This window comes from Microcaecilia unicolor, chromosome 1, assembly GCF_901765095.1.
Source record: "Microcaecilia unicolor chromosome 1, aMicUni1.1, whole genome shotgun sequence".
NCBI lineage: Eukaryota > Metazoa > Chordata > Amphibia > Gymnophiona > Siphonopidae > Microcaecilia > Microcaecilia unicolor.
The window spans coordinates 48,994,491-49,012,882 of NC_044031.1; the positions used below are offsets into that span (position 1 = coordinate 48,994,491).

Genomic DNA, 18,392 nt, shown 5'->3' on the forward strand with positions numbered 1-18,392 from the left:
AGCCAAGGATACATACGACAGCCAGCCCCGAAGAATCACCAGGGACAACGGCTGCACCGCCCCTAATCTGGGCATGGCAGATGAAGCCAGAACCAAGAGTAGCCTGACTGTCAGAGCTAGAGCCAGGTCAGTTCAACAGGCCTGACCAGAACAAGGCTCGACGACCAACCGGAGGAAGGCCAGGTCCGCTGAACAGCGCCGAAGGGAGGCCACCATGGATGGCCAAGACTAGATTCAGACTAAAGCGACTGCCAAAGCTGGAACTAGGTTCAGTCCGATTGGCAGATCTGTGGCTAGACTGTACAACCAGAGTCTGAGCAAATTCAGGCAACATAGCCAGAGACCAAGCCAGGTCATGCTTAACAAGCAGCACCGGAGACCAGTGAAAAGACCAAAGCAGAAGGCAGACGAGGAGATGGCCAGAAGCAGGACAAGGTCCAGTGTGACTGCTGCACCACCAAGAGGCACCACCTGTCAGAGACAAGAGCGACGGCCAAAGGTAGGCACCGAGAAACTTGAAGTCCCCCAGCATACCCATCCGAGAAAGGCTGCAGAAAACGGGTGTAGAAGAGAATCACCACAGAGACTAACGCTGCAGACAGTCTGCATGGAGAAATACCCAGGGGAGAACCTGCGCTGCTGCTCCAGCTGAGGAAGCCTGAGAGATGCAGGGACCTCCAGAACAGCGAAGCGACAAGGGCAGGCAACCAAGGCAAAGAAGGCAGGAGAAGGAAGAAAATCAGGAATCATGTAGAACCCAAAGAGGTCTGCCTGATAGACAGAGCAGACTGCCAAGCCCTGTAGAAGATCTGCCCAGCCGGGCACTGCCAAAGGCGAAAATGAGAAGGCTACTGCAGGAAGGACCCTAGGGGACCGAGGGAGTGAAGATCCTACATGGTCAAGGAGGGATGAAAAACCCCTGCAGAAGAAGGGAACTGAGTCCTCACCAGAGAAATGCACCTGGGCCCAAAAACCAGCAATGGGTGCAGAGTTAACTGAGAAGGCCCCCACCTGGATCTGTATGGATGAGCCCCACAGGCAAGAGGTTCTGATGAAAAGCAGCCGAGACCTCCAGAGACTCTGGAGGACCCTTAAAGGTGACAGAGGCAATGGAAGGACCTCCGGGAGACCAACCAGAGACAACCTCCCGAGGAGACGGAACTGGAAACCTCCACTGGACAGTGCCAGAAAGGGCAAGGTCCGCAGGGCTGGCGGACCAAGCCAGAAGCCCACTCCTGGAAAAGAAGGCAGGAGAGAAACAAAAAAACAATGAGGCTGGGCCCTCAAAGAATCCCAGCAAAACCACTGGCTGCATCAGAATAAGTAGGCAAAGAGATTGCGAGGCTTGTTCATTTTATTTATTTATTTATAGTTCAAAACCTACCAAACCCACGCAATGTGGCTGAAGGCCCAAGCGGCACCAAAAAGTCAGAAGGGATACCAGATGAGCCGCCAAACCTACTGTGCCGAGTGACCAAGACCACCCCTGCAACCAGGACTGGTGTGCCTCAGCAACTGAGCAAAGGCCATCCTGGAGCGCAGAGCAGGAACCACCTGGTCATGCCAGATCGAAGCATAGAGATATGCTGTGGGGTTTTTTTTTCCAAACCCGGCCGAAGCACGCGAGGCAAGATAACGGCAGCCAGAGAAAGATGAGACCCAGAGCCCACCAAAAGGTGCAGGGAAGTCTCTTTCACCTGACCCGTTAAAGCACCCCTGGGCCAGCCCCGCAAAGGGGGAAACCGCAAGCAACCGACAAATATGTGGCACCGGATCGCGATGCCCCTGGCTGGGAACTGCCACCAGAGCACAGCTACCGCAGCCCTCGGACGAAAAACAGGGGAAACAACACCTTTGCAGCACACAAGGGTGCTCCCCAGCAAGTGCCACAGGAACCGGAAAACAGCCACTGATGCTGCACGAACCGTCCCCACCGGGAAGAATGAAGACAAATAGTCACCATGTCAGGAAAACAGTCACAGGCAGCGTAGAGCACAAACAGGTGCAAAAGAGCTCCCAGCCTCAGCAGTGCCCAGAATTATTCCGGCCTGTTTTTTTTAAGCGATAGAAGTTCTAATAAAGAGGATGAAGATGCCGATATGCTGGGAGGGCTGAGAGGCAGGGGAGGGGAAGGGGTAGGGGTAGGGGAGGGACCAGTCACCACCAGGTGTACCCCAAACTGGCCAAGCACCACCAAGACCCCCAGCTCAAGCCTCCTTTTGGCTGAGCTGGAAAGCAACTTCCAGGACAGGGAGGCTAAGAAGCAGTGAGGGGGGGGAGGGGACCTGACCTCACCAGGTGTACGCCAATCAGGCTGACATCGAGAGCCCAGACCTCCAGCTCAACTAAACCCGAGGAACAGGCTAGGAGCAAACTCCATCCAGAGAGCTGCACAGGATATGTTCATCCACCTGCTGAGAATACAATACTGAGGTGAAGGTGGCTACACATGACCACATATAGTAAACCTCTGAAGTTCTCTCTATCTCCACCTACTGGTAGAGGGACATAACTCACTTGTCTCTGGATTGATCTGTGGCACACAATGGAATATATTATTTAATGCAGTTTAAACCGCTGTGACCTCTAACCAGAAATGGCGGTATATCAAATTTTTTTACAAACACAGTTTTGACCCCTAGTAGTAATACTACAAGACTACCACTAAAGATCAAGAGATGCCATTTTGAACCTGGAGCCGCAAGGGGTAGGAGAGACTGGGGATTGCTCTTACCCCCCAGGGAATTGGTTGAGGCAGGCCTGGAGGGCAGTTGGGGGACTTTGATTAGGTGTCGAAGGGGAAGTTGGGGGGTGGAGGGGGCTTGATCTATATAGATTTGAAGAATGTCTCCATGAGAATGGAAGGTTCAGGAAGGGTGTCCACTATTTACATTTATATAGTTCTGGCCCTTTTACAATTGTGCCCAAGGAATTTGGACTGTGTGTTTAGTGACCTGATTCTGAAAAGCAGGAAAAAAAAATGCCAGTTAAAAATCTGAGTTCAAAGCAAGCTGCATTATTTGATTTACACAATAATGTGGTGCAAAGCACCTCATTATTATGTAGCCTGTGGTAGCCAAGGCTATAATGCATTACAGTAAAATAATACACGATTTTGTCATTTAATACAAGTTGAGGCAAATATCATGCAAATTTCACTTAACACAAGTTAGTAACTACCCCTTATGTCTCCTGTTTCTGTAATTTAAGTGGCATGTGCTCTTTTTTCACTTAGAATAGTTTTATTTCAGAGCAAATGAAGACATTTCCTACAATGACATAAAATATACAATAGTATCAAATCTTTACTGAATTCAAAGGAGAATGGAACTATATCTTAGATCCTACTGTAAGATATTCTACTTTTGTTTATCTCTTAACAAATACTTTCTTTATATGCTCTGATTTAATGTTCCAAGTAATTTTATAAAGTCATTTCCATGCATATGTGGTCACATACATGCGTAAATGCAGACTGGCATAAGCAGACACAGGGATGGATTGGGAGGAACATGGGTGGAAATAGCACGTAAACATGTAGATTATAAAATACCTTAATCAAAGCTGTATTACCTGTTAATTCATGGTTCAGTGCACTGTAGCAGCTAACTCAAGGATGCATTAACTTGCACTTCTGATAAAAACTCCATTAGTGCACGGTAAATCACATGTGAATGGAGTTTTTGGTTAGGAGGCATTATTGGGTACAGTACAGTGCAGAATGGATGTGGAGTGCTGAACTTACCACGTGCTAACCGATTAATGCGCTGTTAATGCAGAGGCACTTCTCGACTCCTAAGTAGAAGGTGCTACGTGCGCTTGTGTTAATAGCACGTTGGTCCTGCGCATTAACAGCAATAGTAGCATATGGTCTGAATAACAAAATGTAGGAAACACCCCTTCTATGTGTCACATTAGACCTGGTCTTGATGCACAGGAAAATCCTGCATTACAGCACGTTAAGTCTAGATCTTTAGCAAAAGGGCATCTTTAGTAGGTATAAGCAATTGCGCCTGCCACATACACTAGTCCTATATAATAAAACGCACCTCCAACATTCTGAAGCTGACTGCATGGCTGAGGCATTCCTGCTCTCTGTATCCATCTCCTGAATTGACATCACGTACTTCCGGGTTCGTCACAAGCAGAAGTGACCAACCACACGAGGCTTTAGAAATGTTAAGTAGTAGTAGTAGTAGTAGTTTCTCGGCTTCAGAATGTTGGAGATGCATTCTATTAAACAGGATTGGTCAGTTCCTTGAAGCACAGCCAGAGCTCAGCGTCCTGCACAGTAACGCTCAGACACCAGAGAAAGGGGGTGGGGGGGGGGGAGCTGACACCAGAGAGGGGGGGAGGTATCTCTGTCACACACACACACTCTTTCTCACACACTCTCTCTCACAGTCAATGTCTTTCTCTTTCTCATTCTCACACACACACTGTCTCTCACACACTCTATGTATCACACTGTATCACATTCACTCTCTATGTGTCACACAGTCACTCACACACACTCTTGGTCTCATACACTCAGTCTCACAGAGAGTCTGTGTCTCACACACTCTCTCTCTCGCACACACTGTATCTGTGTTAAACACACACTCTCTCTCTCACACTGTCTCACATACGCACTTGCACACACTCATTCTCACACACACACTCTCATTCTCACACACACACTCGCACCCAGACTCACTCTCTCTCACACACACACACTCGCACATTCACTCTCTCTCCCACACACAATCACTCTCACATACACAGTCACTCTTACACTCTCTCAAACATACACACTCCAAGGAAAACCTTGGTAGCGCCCGTTTCATTTGTGTCAGAAACGGGCCTTTTTTACTAATATTTTATAAATGTCATGATTGTGACTTTTTCGTGGTTTGTGCTCCTCTCGCCCTTTGGTGGCCAGAACCGGTGGCTGCCATAGACTTTCCAGACTCTCTTTTCAGTCTGGTCCAGATATTTTAGCCCTCCACTCTTACTTGGAAGTTTGGCAGCTAGCCTCACCCTTAGCTGCCTTCAGATTGGTGCACCTGACCCTCAGCTGCTGATGGGCTTATTAGCCACCTGGAAACTTTCTGCTTTGCCTTTGCAAACGCCAAAGGTCCAGGCTAGTGTTTGGTGCTGATAGGAGCACTTCTGCCTTGCTTGTTTAAGCTTCCCTGCTTTACCCTTCTGGTGCTGATAGGAGCACTTCTGTCTTGCTGTGCTGTTAGGAGCACTTCTGCCTTGCGTGTCTGAGCTTCCCTGCTTTACCCTTTTGAGCTTCCCTCCTTACCCTTTTGGTGCTGTTAGGAGCACTTCTGCCTTGTCTTGTGTCTTACATGTATGCCTTGTTCTTGTCTGGGTGCCTGTGGGCACTCCTGTTTTGAACCCTAACCCTGTTTCTGTCAAGCTTGTTTTGTATCCTATTCCCTGTCTGAGAATCCCAAATCCTCAGTAGTCCCGAACCCTGTGTTAGTCAAGCTTGTTTAGTATCCTGTTGGTCTAGTCTGTCTGCAAGCTAGGTCCAGTAAGTCCTGCAGGCCGCCTGCACCTGGGGGCTCAACCCCTGGAGAATGGTGGTCAAGTGCAGGTGAAGACCGGTTGCTCTGTCCTGCTTATTTCCTGCCTGCCTACTGGTGTAGTTCCAGTCTGGTTGCTCCAGCTTTGCCTGTCTACAGCTTCTCCTGCCTTGCTTGTTTACCCAGTCCTGGTTGAGGGTCTTGCCTACTGCCACCGCTTGTCGGCAGCGGTCCAAGGGCTCACGTGGTGCCAGTGTCCGAGAGCCTGAGACCGTGACAATAAAGACAAGTAGATGCCTACAGTACTTGTCTTTATAAAATAACACCTATGTAGGCACCTCCCCCCATGGCACGCTGTTATCAAATTACCCTCATAAGGACTATATAAACTCTTTAAAGAAAAGAATCAGAGTTTATATCTATTATCACACAAACAACATGAGGTCTCAATATTTTGGGGTAAAATTCAGTCTTGTCCTGCTGATAAGCAATGGCTTTCTCACATGAAAGGCTGACCTCACACTGGAACATCCAACATTTCCTTCCTATTGCCCTCTGGAAGAAGTTTAAAAAAACTGACACACAGTGTCTACAAGCAAGACCCAGCGAGTGCTGAGACCATCACCTCTCATATGCTGATCTCTGCAAAGCGGACTTTTAACAAGAAAGGGTCAGAGCCATGAATAAAGAACAGAAAAGATAACTGATTCATACAACAACTTCCCAGCAGAGGCCAAACCTGCAACTGAATTCAAGAAAGTGTGAGATAAGTATAGAGAACCTACAATTAGAAAGAAAGTGAAAGGAAAACCAAAGATCAACTGGCACCTATGGAATTGTAATAGTAAATAAATTGGAGAGACTAGATGGGATTTATGGCTCTTGATGCTTTTATAGTCTATGTTTCTGCATGACGCAGCCATGGTTACAACCCTAACATCAAAGAAGCACAAGGCAGCCAAGAGTTCAAACAGCCTCATTAGTTTTTGTAGCTGTTTTTATGATTGTAAATGCATCCCTTGGGCATCATGGTTGAGAGAGGCATGATACTAGCAGTAAATCTGAAAGATTCAGATTATATCCAACATACCATGTAGTTATATGCAGAATTATCACATTTGGAAATATCTCTCTTGGGGGAATCTGTTTCAGAGCCCTAGGGAAAGGCTTCTTAACCTTTGTGTTGTGAAACACTTCCGTTTGTTTAATCTTCGTGGCCCATCAAAGCACATTTTGCATGATACTGCCCCTCCCAACCTGGCAAAAGGAGAACAGCACATGCTACCCATGTGCAGCTCATTCTGCCAGCTTCAATCTGACATATTTGAATATGAGAGGCAGAAGCAAGCAAGTACCAGAAAGCACCCCTTCCAAAAAAGCCCCTGCTGTAGTTACTCTGATCTCCATTTGTTGAACCATGTCCCCTCATGACCACCACTCCTGTACTGCTGCATCTCCTCTGGGCCTCAAAACACATTCAGTGGACTCTAGCTACACTTCCAACTATTTTTTTATCTCCTTCCTCCCTTATGAATCAAAACTACTTGAATGTGCTGTTAATTGCCATTGTCTTGACTTTCTTTCATCTCAACCTATTCTTGATCCACTCATATCTGGCTCTGGCCCTTTATATTGTACAGAAATAGCTCTTGACACAGTCTCCAGTGACCTGTAACTGGTTATATCCAAGGACCTCTACTCAGTCCTCAGACTTCTTGACCAATCTGCTGCTTTTACATAGTTACATAATAGATGACGGCAGAAAAAGACCTGCACGGTCCATCCAGTCTGCCCAACAAGATAACTCATATTTGCTACTTTTTGTGTATACCCTACTTTGATTTGTACCTGTGCTCTTCAGGGCACAGACCGTATAAGTCTGCCCAGCACTATCCCCGCCTCCCAACCACCGGCTCTGGCACAGACCGTATAAGTCTGCCCAACACTATCCTCGCCTCCCAACCACCGGCTCTGGCACAGACCGTACAAGTCTGCCCAGCACTATCCCCGCCTCCCAACCACCAGTCCTGCTTCCCACCACCGGCTCTGGCACAGACCGTATAAGTCTGCCCAGCACTATCCCCACCTCCCAACCACCAGCCCCACCTCCCGATCTTGACTAAGCTCTGAGGATCCATTCCTTCGGCACAGGATTCCTTTATGCTTATCCCACGCATGTTTGAATTCCGTTACCGTTTTCATTTCCACCACCTCCCGCGGGAGGGCATTCCAAGCATCCACTACTCTCTCTGTGAAAAAATACTTCCTGACATTTTTCTTGAGTCTGCCCCCCTTCAATCTCATTTCATGTCCTCTCGTTCTACCATCTTCCCATCTCCGGAAAAGTTTCCTTTGCGGATTAATACCTTTCAAATATTTGAACGTCTGTATCATATCACCCCTGTTTCTCCTTTCCTCCAGAGTATACATGTTTAGTTCAGCAAGTCTCTCCTCATACGTCTTGTAACGCAAATCCCATACCATTCTCGCAGCTTTTCTTTGCACCGCTTCAATTCTTTTTACATCCTTAACAAGATACGGCCTCCAAAACTGAACACAATACTCCAGGTGGGGCCTCACCAACGACTTATACAGGGGCATCAACACCCCCTTTCTTCTGCTTGTCACACCTCTCTCTATACAGCCTAACAACCTTCTAGCTACGGCCACCGCCTTGTCACACTGATCACTAGCTACTCTTTGATACACAGCCCTCACTTGGATTTCAAGGCTCTGTTCTGTCCTGGTTTTCTTCTTATGTCTCCCATCACACTTTTAGCGTGAGCTCTGGTGAATCCTCCTCCACTGCTATTCCACTATCAGTCAGTATAACTCAGAACTCTGTCTTGGGATCTCTTATCTTCTCTCTCTATACTTGTTCCCTTGGTACTCGGATCTCCTCCCATTGTTTCCAGTGCCGTCTTTATACTGATGACTCCTAGGTCTACTGCTACACCTGAAATTTCACCAGAAATCCAGGCCCAAGTCTCAACCTGCTTGTTCAATACTGCTACCAGGATGTCCCACCACCATTTGAAAATTAATACGGCTAAGACTGAAATCGTTCCCTCTAAAACAACCTCTTATTGTATCCGGTACAAAACAGATTGTGAGCCACTAGGGATAGAGAAAGTGCCTCTATATAATATGTAAACCACTTTGATTGTATCACAGAAAGGTGGTATATCAAATACATGACCCTTGACCCTCTCCTCTTTTCTCATTCTCTATATCTGAGGATAATGCTGTCATCTTCCCTGTCTCCTCAGGTCTGTAACCTTGGGGTCATCTTTGACTCCTCTCTTTCTTTTTCTACACATATCCAACAGAAGACCTCTAAAACCTGTTATTTCTTTCTACATATCAACAAAATTTATTTTCTTTTCTGAACAGGTCGCCAAAACCCTTATCCATACTCTTCACCTCCCGCTTAGACTACTGTAACCTGCTTCTTACAGGAGCATCCCTTTCTCCCCCTATGCTCATCACTGATCCATCTCTATCCTTTTCAATCTAATCAAAATTTTGCTACATGACTTATATTCCACCAATGTTGCTGCACTTACATAACCCCTCTTCTCATAGCATATCATTTGCTTCCTATCCACTTCCGCATACATTTCCAACTTCTCTTACTGACTTACAAATGCATTCATCTGTAGCTCCTTAGTATCTCTCTTCTCTTTCCCTATATCCCTCTCCAGGAACTCCGTTCATGGGGTAAGTTATTCTTATCAGTGTCCTTCTCCTCCTGTGCCACAAATTTTAGACTGTTCCTTCTATCTTGCTCTACCATTCACCTGGAATAAACTTCCCAAGTTGGTCACGTTTTGTCTATTGTGCTATTCAAATCCAGGTTTAATCCTACTGTTCAATACCCATGTTGTTTTAATCTTTCCCATAATAAATTAAACTCTCTAATCTCTTATTTGTCCTGTCTTGAATAAATTGCAACCTCTTTCGAGCAGGGATTAGCTCTTACATGTTTGTGTACTGTACACTATAGAGGTAAATAGGCCTAGTAGCAGTAGTAATGGCAATACAAAAGCAGCACTACATAGGGTTTCTGAATCCCTGTACTCTGAAAATCCAGCCACGTCCCATCCCCATGTAAACAGGAAATCTAGGTCATAGGGTGCAGAATGCAGTGTGGAGTGGAGGAGTAGCCTAATGGTTAGTGCAGCGGGCTGTGATCCTGGCAACCTGGGTTTGATTCCCACTGCAGCACCTTGTGACATTGGGTAAGTCACTTAACCCTCTATTGCCTCAGGTACAAAGGAAAAAAATAGATTGCGAGCCCTCTAGGGACAGAGAAAGTACCTGCATACATGGCTGATGCTAGACATGATAGGGCCCAGGGCAGACAAGAGGGAGTGGGCCCCAAAGCTTGCTTACAGGCCATCTCTCTTTCAACTTGACAGGTCTGGGGCCCTCTTTAACATGGGGGCCCAGGGCAATTACCCAGTTTGCCCACCCCTAACTCCACTGCATACATCTAGTAGTGCTATAGAAATGATTAGTAGTAGCAGGGTGATCAGAGTACACTGGTTTATTTTCTTTTTTATGTGCATTATCACTGCCCAAACTCCTGAACAGATGTAGTGGTAAGGACATGAGGAGGAGTTTGGAGGAGAGATGCTGGACAGGGGAGGGGGGTGCAAGAATGAATGCTTGCCTAGGTTATCTAATATTTTTGTGCTGGCCCTGGGGGTGATACTGGATGGGCAGGGGGAGGGTAAAAAATGAAGGTTCACCTAGGGCACTAAATATTCTTGCTTCAGCCTTCAGGGAGATACGCCCACTCCCCACCCCCACAGTCCAGCAAGAATGAAAGTTCACTTAATGTGTCTAACATTCTTGCACTTGCCCTGGATAAATACTTAGTGCATCTGTCACCCCCCCCCCCCCCCCCCCCGCAAACACACACACATACATTATATATACTAGAAAGTAGCCAAACTGGTCTATTTTACAATCCTGGGCTACCTCAGGCAGACTATTTGAAATACCCCTTGAGCAGCATGTCTGCTAGAGGACACAGAAGAGGAGTAACTTACTTGTTAGAGAACTGAGAAACAAGAAAGTCAGGGTCCAAATCCTTTTTCTCCCACTAATGCTCCTGGTAACCTGGTTAAGTCATTGCCTCAGGTAGAAGTCTTGCCCAGCACTAGCCCCACCTCCCAACCACCAGCCCTGCCTCCCCCCACTGGCTCTGCCACCCAATCTGGATCCTCAGAAGCTTAGCTGAGATTGGGTGGCAGAGCTGGTGGAGGGAGGCGGGGCTAGTGCTGGGCAAGACTTCTAGGGTCTGAGCCCTGAAGATGGCAGATACAAATCAAGGTAAGGTGTACAAAAAAAGTAGCAGATATGAGTTTATCTTGTTGGGCAGACTGGATGGACTGTGCAGGTCTTTTTCTGCCATCATCTACTATGTTACTATGTAATGCTCCTGGTAACCTGGTTAAAAGTCATTGCCTCAGGTGAAAACTTAGGGATAGATTTACAAAAAGGTGCTACTGTGTTAATGCACACTAACACAAGTAGTTTACCAAATTCCCATTTAATGCAATGGGGGTTATTTACTAATAACATGTGTGAATTAGTATGCAGTTTAGTAAATCTAGTCATTAGCCCTCTGGATCCAGGGCAATTCCTATTGAATTTGAACTTACCTAGCCCACCTTGAGTTACCACTGAAAAAAAAAGCATGGATTAAATCTAACCCTTCCCCCCTAAGAAAATTGGGTTCAAATTCCTTCTTACCGCTGTGGGCAAGGCGCTCTATTTCTTGTAAGCTCTTTAAGACAAGGAGTTACTATACAAAGTGTGACCATCGTACAGAACTGTATAAAAATGTTAAGTGCTGGATGGGGCTTGTCATATCATTTTTCGAAAATCTCTGAAGACATACTTCTTTAACAAAGCCTACAATGAGAACTGATAACAGATAACCTCACCAATCCAATCAGTTATGAAAATCCACCTTCTATAACTACCCTAATCTCTCCCTTCCTTCCTCCCTCTCTCTTCCCTTACTTAAACTACTACTACTGCTATTTAGCATTTCTATAGCGCTACAAGGCGTACGCAGCGCTGCACAAACATAGAAGAAAGACAGTCCCTGCTCAAAGAGCTTACAATCTAATAGACAAAAAATAAATAAAGTAAGCAAATCAAATCAATTAATGTGAACGGGAAGGAAGAGAGGAGGGTAGGTGGTTACGAGAGGTGGAGGTGAGTGGTTACAAGTGGTTACGAGTCAAAAGCAATGTTAAAGAGGTGGGCTTTCAGTCTAGATTTAAAGGTGGCCAAGGATGGGGCAAGACGTAGGGGCTCAGGAAGTTTATTCCAGGCGTAGGGTGCAGCGAGACAGAAGGCGCGAAGTCTGGAGTTGGCAGTAGTGGAGAAGGGAACAGATAAGAAGGATTTATCCATGGAGCAGAGTGCACGGGAAGGGGTGTAGGGAAGGACGAGTGTGGAGAGATACTGGGGAGCAGCAGAGTGAATACATTTATAGGTTAGTAGAAGAAGTTTGAACAGGATGCAAAAACGGATAGGGAGCCAGTGAAGGGTCTTGAGGAGAGGGGTATGAGTAAAGCGACCTTGGCGGAAGATGAGACGGGCAGCAGAGTTTTGAACTGACTGGAGAGGGGAGAGGTGACTAAAGTGGGAGGCCAGCAAGAAGCAGATTGCAGCAGTCTAAACGAGAGGTGACAAGGGTGTGGATGAGGGTTTTGGTAGAGTGCTCGGAAACTATGCACAATACTACTGTATTTAAGATCCTGGAATGACAATGTTAACACAACCATGTAAGCCACATTGAGCCTGCAAATAGGTGGGAAAATGTGGGATACAAATGCAATAAATAAAATTTTTCGAAAATAAACTGTCTGTGTCATATAGGTAGCAAGACAAAGCAGCTGAGTACCTCTAATTCTTGTTCCCAAAATATGTACAAGCAGTCCTTATATACATTTGTTACTCACCCCTGGGAAGAGGCCACCCACAGCGGGCCCAGTCTCTGCACCTTGACTGCCGATCTCAAAGCTCAGCGCTTCACCTCCGGGTCTTCAGAGCGGTGCTCACACTTTACTGATTTCTCGTCCTTCAGGGAGAGGTCGGGGGGTGGCCCCGCCAACTTGCTGAGGAGAGAAGCCTTAGGGCAGCCGCCGCTCTTTCATCCCTGGCTACAGCCCGCCCTGAGCCGGCATTCTCCCTGTGTATACTGTCACCATAGCGACGGCCGCTTCCGCCCATCGCCGGAAGTTACCTTATTCTCCCAAGGGACAACCAGGAAGCGCCGAGCTCCACGGAATTGAACCACACAAAAACCTGTGCTGGACCACATGGCTTTCCTGCCTCCAAAAGAGAACGAAGCATAGGCAAATGAAAGAGTCCATTTGTAACAGCAACTAGCAACGAATCGTTAGCTACTACCAGACGTTGGAATCCTAAGAAGGACACAGAAGCATTTCAGCAGAAGAGACAGAAGCCGGAACGCCCCGCCCTAAGGAGGAGCTACGGTAGCCGGCGCGGGCCGCCACTAGTGTGAAGTGGTGTTGCTCCTGCTTCGGCTCCTGTCCTTTCCCTTTCTTCTTCCTTTCTCCGTCTCCTCTCCCTCTTCTTGCTGCTGCTGCCTCCAAAAATGGTGGACGAGCTCGAAGAGTTGGAGGATCTGGTGCATTTCACGGTCGGGGACTTGCCCAGCCGTGGCTACGAGGTGATGGAGGAGATCCGACGGCAAGGCAAGCTCTGCGATGTTACGCTGAAGGTAAGAGCAGCAGGCACAGCCGGGATCGATAGAGAAGATCAGGAGAGGTGAGAAAGGAGAAGAGAAGGCAGTGGATAAGGGAGTCAGTTGTGAGTGTAAAGAACAAGTAGAGAGATGAGATGAGGGCGAGATGCAGTCGGAGGTGCTAGGTGAGAAATGAGGCTTCAAGGTAGGAAGAAATAGGTAATAAAGAGAATATGGCAGCTCAGAGAGAGAGAGAGAGGGAGGGCGGGCGGGCTGCATAGCGATGGGGGAGAATGAGAAGCCACTGCATCTAGGGCATCGTGTGGAATAGTAAAGGGAAGGAGGGTAGTAGCTGCTGCTGCATGGGTGCAGTAGTAGTTATAAGGGTTGGGTAGGAGAAGAGAGAATAATAATGAGAGAAAGTAGGTTACTGCTTTAGCTTAGCATGGAATCAGAATTATGTTGCTACTGAAAACTGGTTCGTGGAGTGTGGCAGATACTAGGTGATGCCTACCTCACAACCTATCTCTCTGGCTTTTTGTACAATGGTCAGAGCCTTGGGTGTGTAACAGGAAGGACAGGTTAGAGTAAGGTTTGTGAGAAAACTTGCCAAGCGCCTTTAATCTCAGCTTCTGTTGATTCCTTAGAGTTCATAGATTTATTTAGCATCATTTCTTACTAAGCAATTCGGTCATGTCTTTGCTGATCATTGGCTTTCAGGCTTCTTCTGTACTGTTCAATGGGGTAATTTACCTAATTTGAGGCTAGACATGATGAGGCCCTGGCAAAACTGTTAAGAAACTACTCAGTGTTAAAGGAGATAGTGTACAGGAGGCTGAATTGTGGCAAACTTAGTTGCAGAATATGTTAAAGGGTTATGGACTTGATATACATAACACCTTTCTGTTTTTGTACCTGGGGCAATGGAGGGCTATGTGGCTTGCCCTCATTTTCTGTTGCACGTAACTGCTAGAGGGCATGAGTGAGTCGGGCATGTGTATTTTTTTTTTTTTTTGTTACATTTGTACCCTGCGCTTTCCCACTCATGGCAGGCTCAATGCGGCAGGCAATGGAGGGTTAAGTGACTTGCCCAGAGTCACAAGGAGCTGCCTGTGCCGGGAATCGAACTCAGTTCCCCAGGACCAAAGTCCACCACCCTAACCACTAGGCCACTCCTCCACATGTAGGAGTTACATGTGAATGTTATAAAATATTAGGGATTACTCTCCTAACTGCCACTGGTTGGTGTGAGCACTTACCCCATCTGTTCACATAACGTAAGTGTTTGTTCCTAAATTTAGGTGTGAAACTGTGAATTTAAGCTAGTATTCTATAACTGCCGTTCTTACATGTTTGTGTGGTAAGGTGGAAGGGTCTGTACCCACTGTTGAGGGGTCCAAAATGTACCGCCAGAGTGAGGGTGTGACTGATAATGCTCAGGACAGTGCTGCTGTAGTGTTGGAGGGTGCAGGGATGAATTGGACCCCACAACAGCCCTGTTCCCACTAAAGGAATGCTGGGACCCTGGCTCTCTATCCCCACAAGGAAGGAAACGGGTAGTAAAAAGTGGGAATTTTTTTTTTTTTTTATTGCTTTTGCTTTTCTCTCTAGTTTTAGCTAAGTTCAGTAAATAATGGCTCTGAGTGCAGAAATGTGAATGCATTTCTGTGGTGTAGATCAGGGGTGGGTAACCATGTTGCTCACAGGCCACAACCCAGTCGGGTTTTCAGGATTTTCCCAATGAATATGCACGAGATCGATTTTCATGTAGTGCTTCCATTGTATGTAATCTTGTGCATATTCATCGGGAAAATCCTGAAAACCTGATTGGGTTGTTGCCCACCACTGGTGTGGAATCAGATATTTTGTATATGTCTAAGAGTAATTCATTTTATTTAAAAATACATAAAATGGTTTACAGTTATCTAAAGACAATAATTGAAACAGCACAAAGCATAAAACTAAATACCTTTTAACATATCAGAGAATATCATTTGTAACCTCCTCAAAGAACTCTCAGATCATGAAATTACCCTGTTGGAAATAGTCATGTTTTTACCTTCTTATCTAATCTAGTCTTATGCATTTATAAACGCTAAATCTCACAATTGGTCCAGAGCAGTGTACCAATAGGTGGAAGAAATAGAACAAATGCAATTTGCATATAAATAACCAGGCGGAATTTTACCTCAAGTATTATTTGAGTATTCCTAAAACAAATATGTTTTCAAGTACTTTTGAAACAGAAGATAGGATAGTTGTTTTCTAATGGGATAGAGGCAAGTCATTCTAGATTAAGGGGCTGATGCTAACGCAGGTGTCAGAGGCAGTTAGCGCCGAACTAGCACACATTAATGTCTGCAAAATGTTAGAGGGCTCTAGCACGGGAAACAATGTGTGTGCCAAAGATGACCCCAAATTGTATTTAAATGTACTCAAATAGATGTTACTGAGATCGTTTAGTACTCCCTCTAAATGCTTGGAGAACAGTGCAGAAACAGATGCTGCCCTTAATGCTGGAAAATTACCGTCAGCTTGGGGGTGACGAAGATTTTCAAGAGAGGATTTCTTCAGAATTTCTCACTTAAAATTGCCAGGTTTTTTTTTTTTTTTTTTGTTAGAAGCAGAGAGAAGCCTGTAAATGCTGATAGAAACAAATCCATGTGAGTCCGAGCGAAACAGACATATTGGTGCCATTCTTCTGCACTTAAATATTAGCGTTTCAAAAATTATTTTTACTTGACAGGCTCATATTTAAAGGTACAAGAGAATGGCACTGATATGTGCTTTGATGTCCGGTCTTGCATGTGCATAAGATCTGTGCTCATAGAAACATAGAAAAATGAAGGCAGATAAATACCATATGGCCTATCCAGTCTTCCCATCCATGCCATCTACCATCCCTTCCATTCCCTTAGAAATCCGAAGTACTTGTCCCAAGCGTTCATGAATTCAGATATAGTTATCACCACCACCTCCATCGGGAGGCCGTTCCATGAATTCACCACCATCCACCATTTCCATGAAGTATTTCCTTAGGTTACTCTTGAGTCTGCCCTCTCACCTTTATCCTATGCCCCTTCATTCCAAAGTTTTCTTTCAATTAAAAAAGACTGGCCTCTTGTGCATTTATGCCTTGTAGGTATTTAACTGTCTATCTCCCCTCTCCAGCCTCTCTTCCAAAGTATACATATTGAGGTCTTAATCTGTCCTCATACTCTTTATGATGAAGACCACTGATCATTTTAGTAGCCACCCTTTTGACTCACTTCATCTTGTTTATATGTTTTTGAAGGTGCATTCTCCAGAGCTGTATTCAATATTCTAGTTGCGGTCTCACCAGAGTCTTTTATACAGGGACATAATCACCTCCTTTTTCCTACTGTCCATTCCTCTCCTTGTGCACCCAAGCACCCATCATGAAACTCTTATTCGCAAGCACCAGGCATGTCCCTCCCCCTTGATTTTGGTTTCATAGCGTGCATATAATATGAGCATTGCAGAGCCAAGTTTCTTTGCTGATCTTGCGCTATGAGGTCTGCGCTGTTGGCTTTAGCACTGGACATTTGAGCATAGCCCCTAAGACAGCTTGGGAAGAGAATGTCTTAAGAAAGTTTTGGTGAGATCAAACACATTTAAAAACTGGAAAATTCAATCAAAACTCTTCCTCTGAAAATTTGTGCTTCATGAAAAGTTGATGTTAATCAGATTAGTTAAGCAGGTAGAGGTCAAACCAGAGATAATTTTAAATGTAAGACATTCCAATTTAAATGTTATCCTTGCATGAAGTAGAAGCCAGTATAGCCTTGTTTGTATAGGACAGAAAACAGGACAAAAATAAGAGTTGGAAAACAAGTCCCTTTATGAAAGTTAAGAATCTAACTTCTGCCTAATTCCTACTACACCAGAGCTGCTACTGCAAATTCTGGTTTTCTGTTGATGAAGTCCAGGTTTATATGCCGCTTGGGAATGAAATTCTGAGAGAGTGCAGTTGTGGCAGTGGATCTTTAAAAGCAGGAGAACTGGGCACCAAAAAGGGACTTGTTTTCTAACTCCTTTTCTTTAGACATTTTTTTCCTAAAATGCCTTATTTCATTGCAATGTTAAGAGGAAAGAGGGTTCCACAGCTTGGCTCCTATGGTTTTCCTTGAGAAGAAATGAAAATAACGTTTTGTTTTCTCCTATAGGAAATAAGAGCTATGCAGCCAAAATGTAAGGTACCTGTTACTACTGTTTTAGGCTAGAATCAATCAAGGGTTGGGCCTCAGCAGAAAGTGAAAGCACACATATAATTACAACAGATGAATAATCATTTGAGGGTAAGGCTCTAGGTGGAGCCCAATAATGAAGGATAAGGGCTAGTTCTACCTCTGGCCCATATGAATAATTTTTTCAATACCACACAAATAGTGACTGTACAGTTTTTGAAACATCCAATATTTGGCCACTATTCTCCAAGTACAGGCACAAACCCTGTGCAGGAAGTGCACTCCCTCATTCTCTTCTCCCCCCACCCTCCACCCACCAGTCTTCCATAATTTGGTGACGACACCAGCATGTTCACAACCTTCACTCTTCTGCCAAATTCCTGAAAATGTCTTAAACAGCTTCTGAAAATGAAAATGCTTATGGAAAAAGTTTGGGGAAATGTATCCGTTCCCTCTTTAGTGTGTATTAGGGTAAATAAGTGCTGTGGAGGAACACAATTGAGAACATGAAAACGTTTTATGTGACCACATAACAGAAGTTCCTCCTGAACAGAAAATTGAAGTGGATAGTTCAAATCTCATTCCAAATCAACCAGTCTTCTGAAAATCCCTAGCATGGACCATATTAAAACAAACAAACAAAAAAAAGTGTGCTGGAGATATGTCCCAATCTAGAGTTTTTCACAGATTGTTTCTGGGTGGGACTAGGCAAATTAATTCAACCTCATGAATGTAGAGGTAGGAGTGGCCAAGCAATCAGAGCACTGGTTCATGAGTTCATTGTGACTCTGGATATGTTCCTTTTTTCACCTTAGTTCCAGTCTCAGGAAGGTTGTTCCAGGCATAGGGTGAGGCGAGGCAGAATGAGCGGAGCCTGGAGTTGGCGGTGATGGAGAAGGGTACTGAGAGGAGGGATTTGTCCTGTGAACGGAG

General features: G+C 45.4%; 2 protein-coding genes across 3 annotated transcripts in view; one reads left to right on the plus strand and one right to left on the minus strand.

Annotated features, from left to right (window-relative positions):
• The window catches only part of KIF9 (kinesin family member 9), a 275,713-nt gene extending 263,038 nt beyond the window's left edge, over positions 1–12,675 (minus strand). The window contains exon 1 of the mRNA XM_030196974.1: positions 12,503–12,675. The gene's annotated coding sequence lies outside the window, so the exon portion shown is untranslated. The remainder of the gene's footprint in view (positions 1–12,502) is intronic.
• Positions 12,676–12,870: 195 nt separating this feature from the next.
• Positions 12,871–18,392, plus strand: part of KLHL18 (kelch like family member 18) — a 145,450-nt gene continuing 139,928 nt past the window's right edge. For both annotated transcript variants that reach the window (XM_030196988.1, XM_030196996.1), the window contains exon 1: positions 12,871–13,287. In XM_030196988.1, coding sequence (XP_030052848.1) covers positions 13,162–13,287 — 126 coding nt within the window. In that variant the 5' untranslated portion in view covers positions 12,871–13,161. The remainder of the gene's footprint in view (positions 13,288–18,392) is intronic.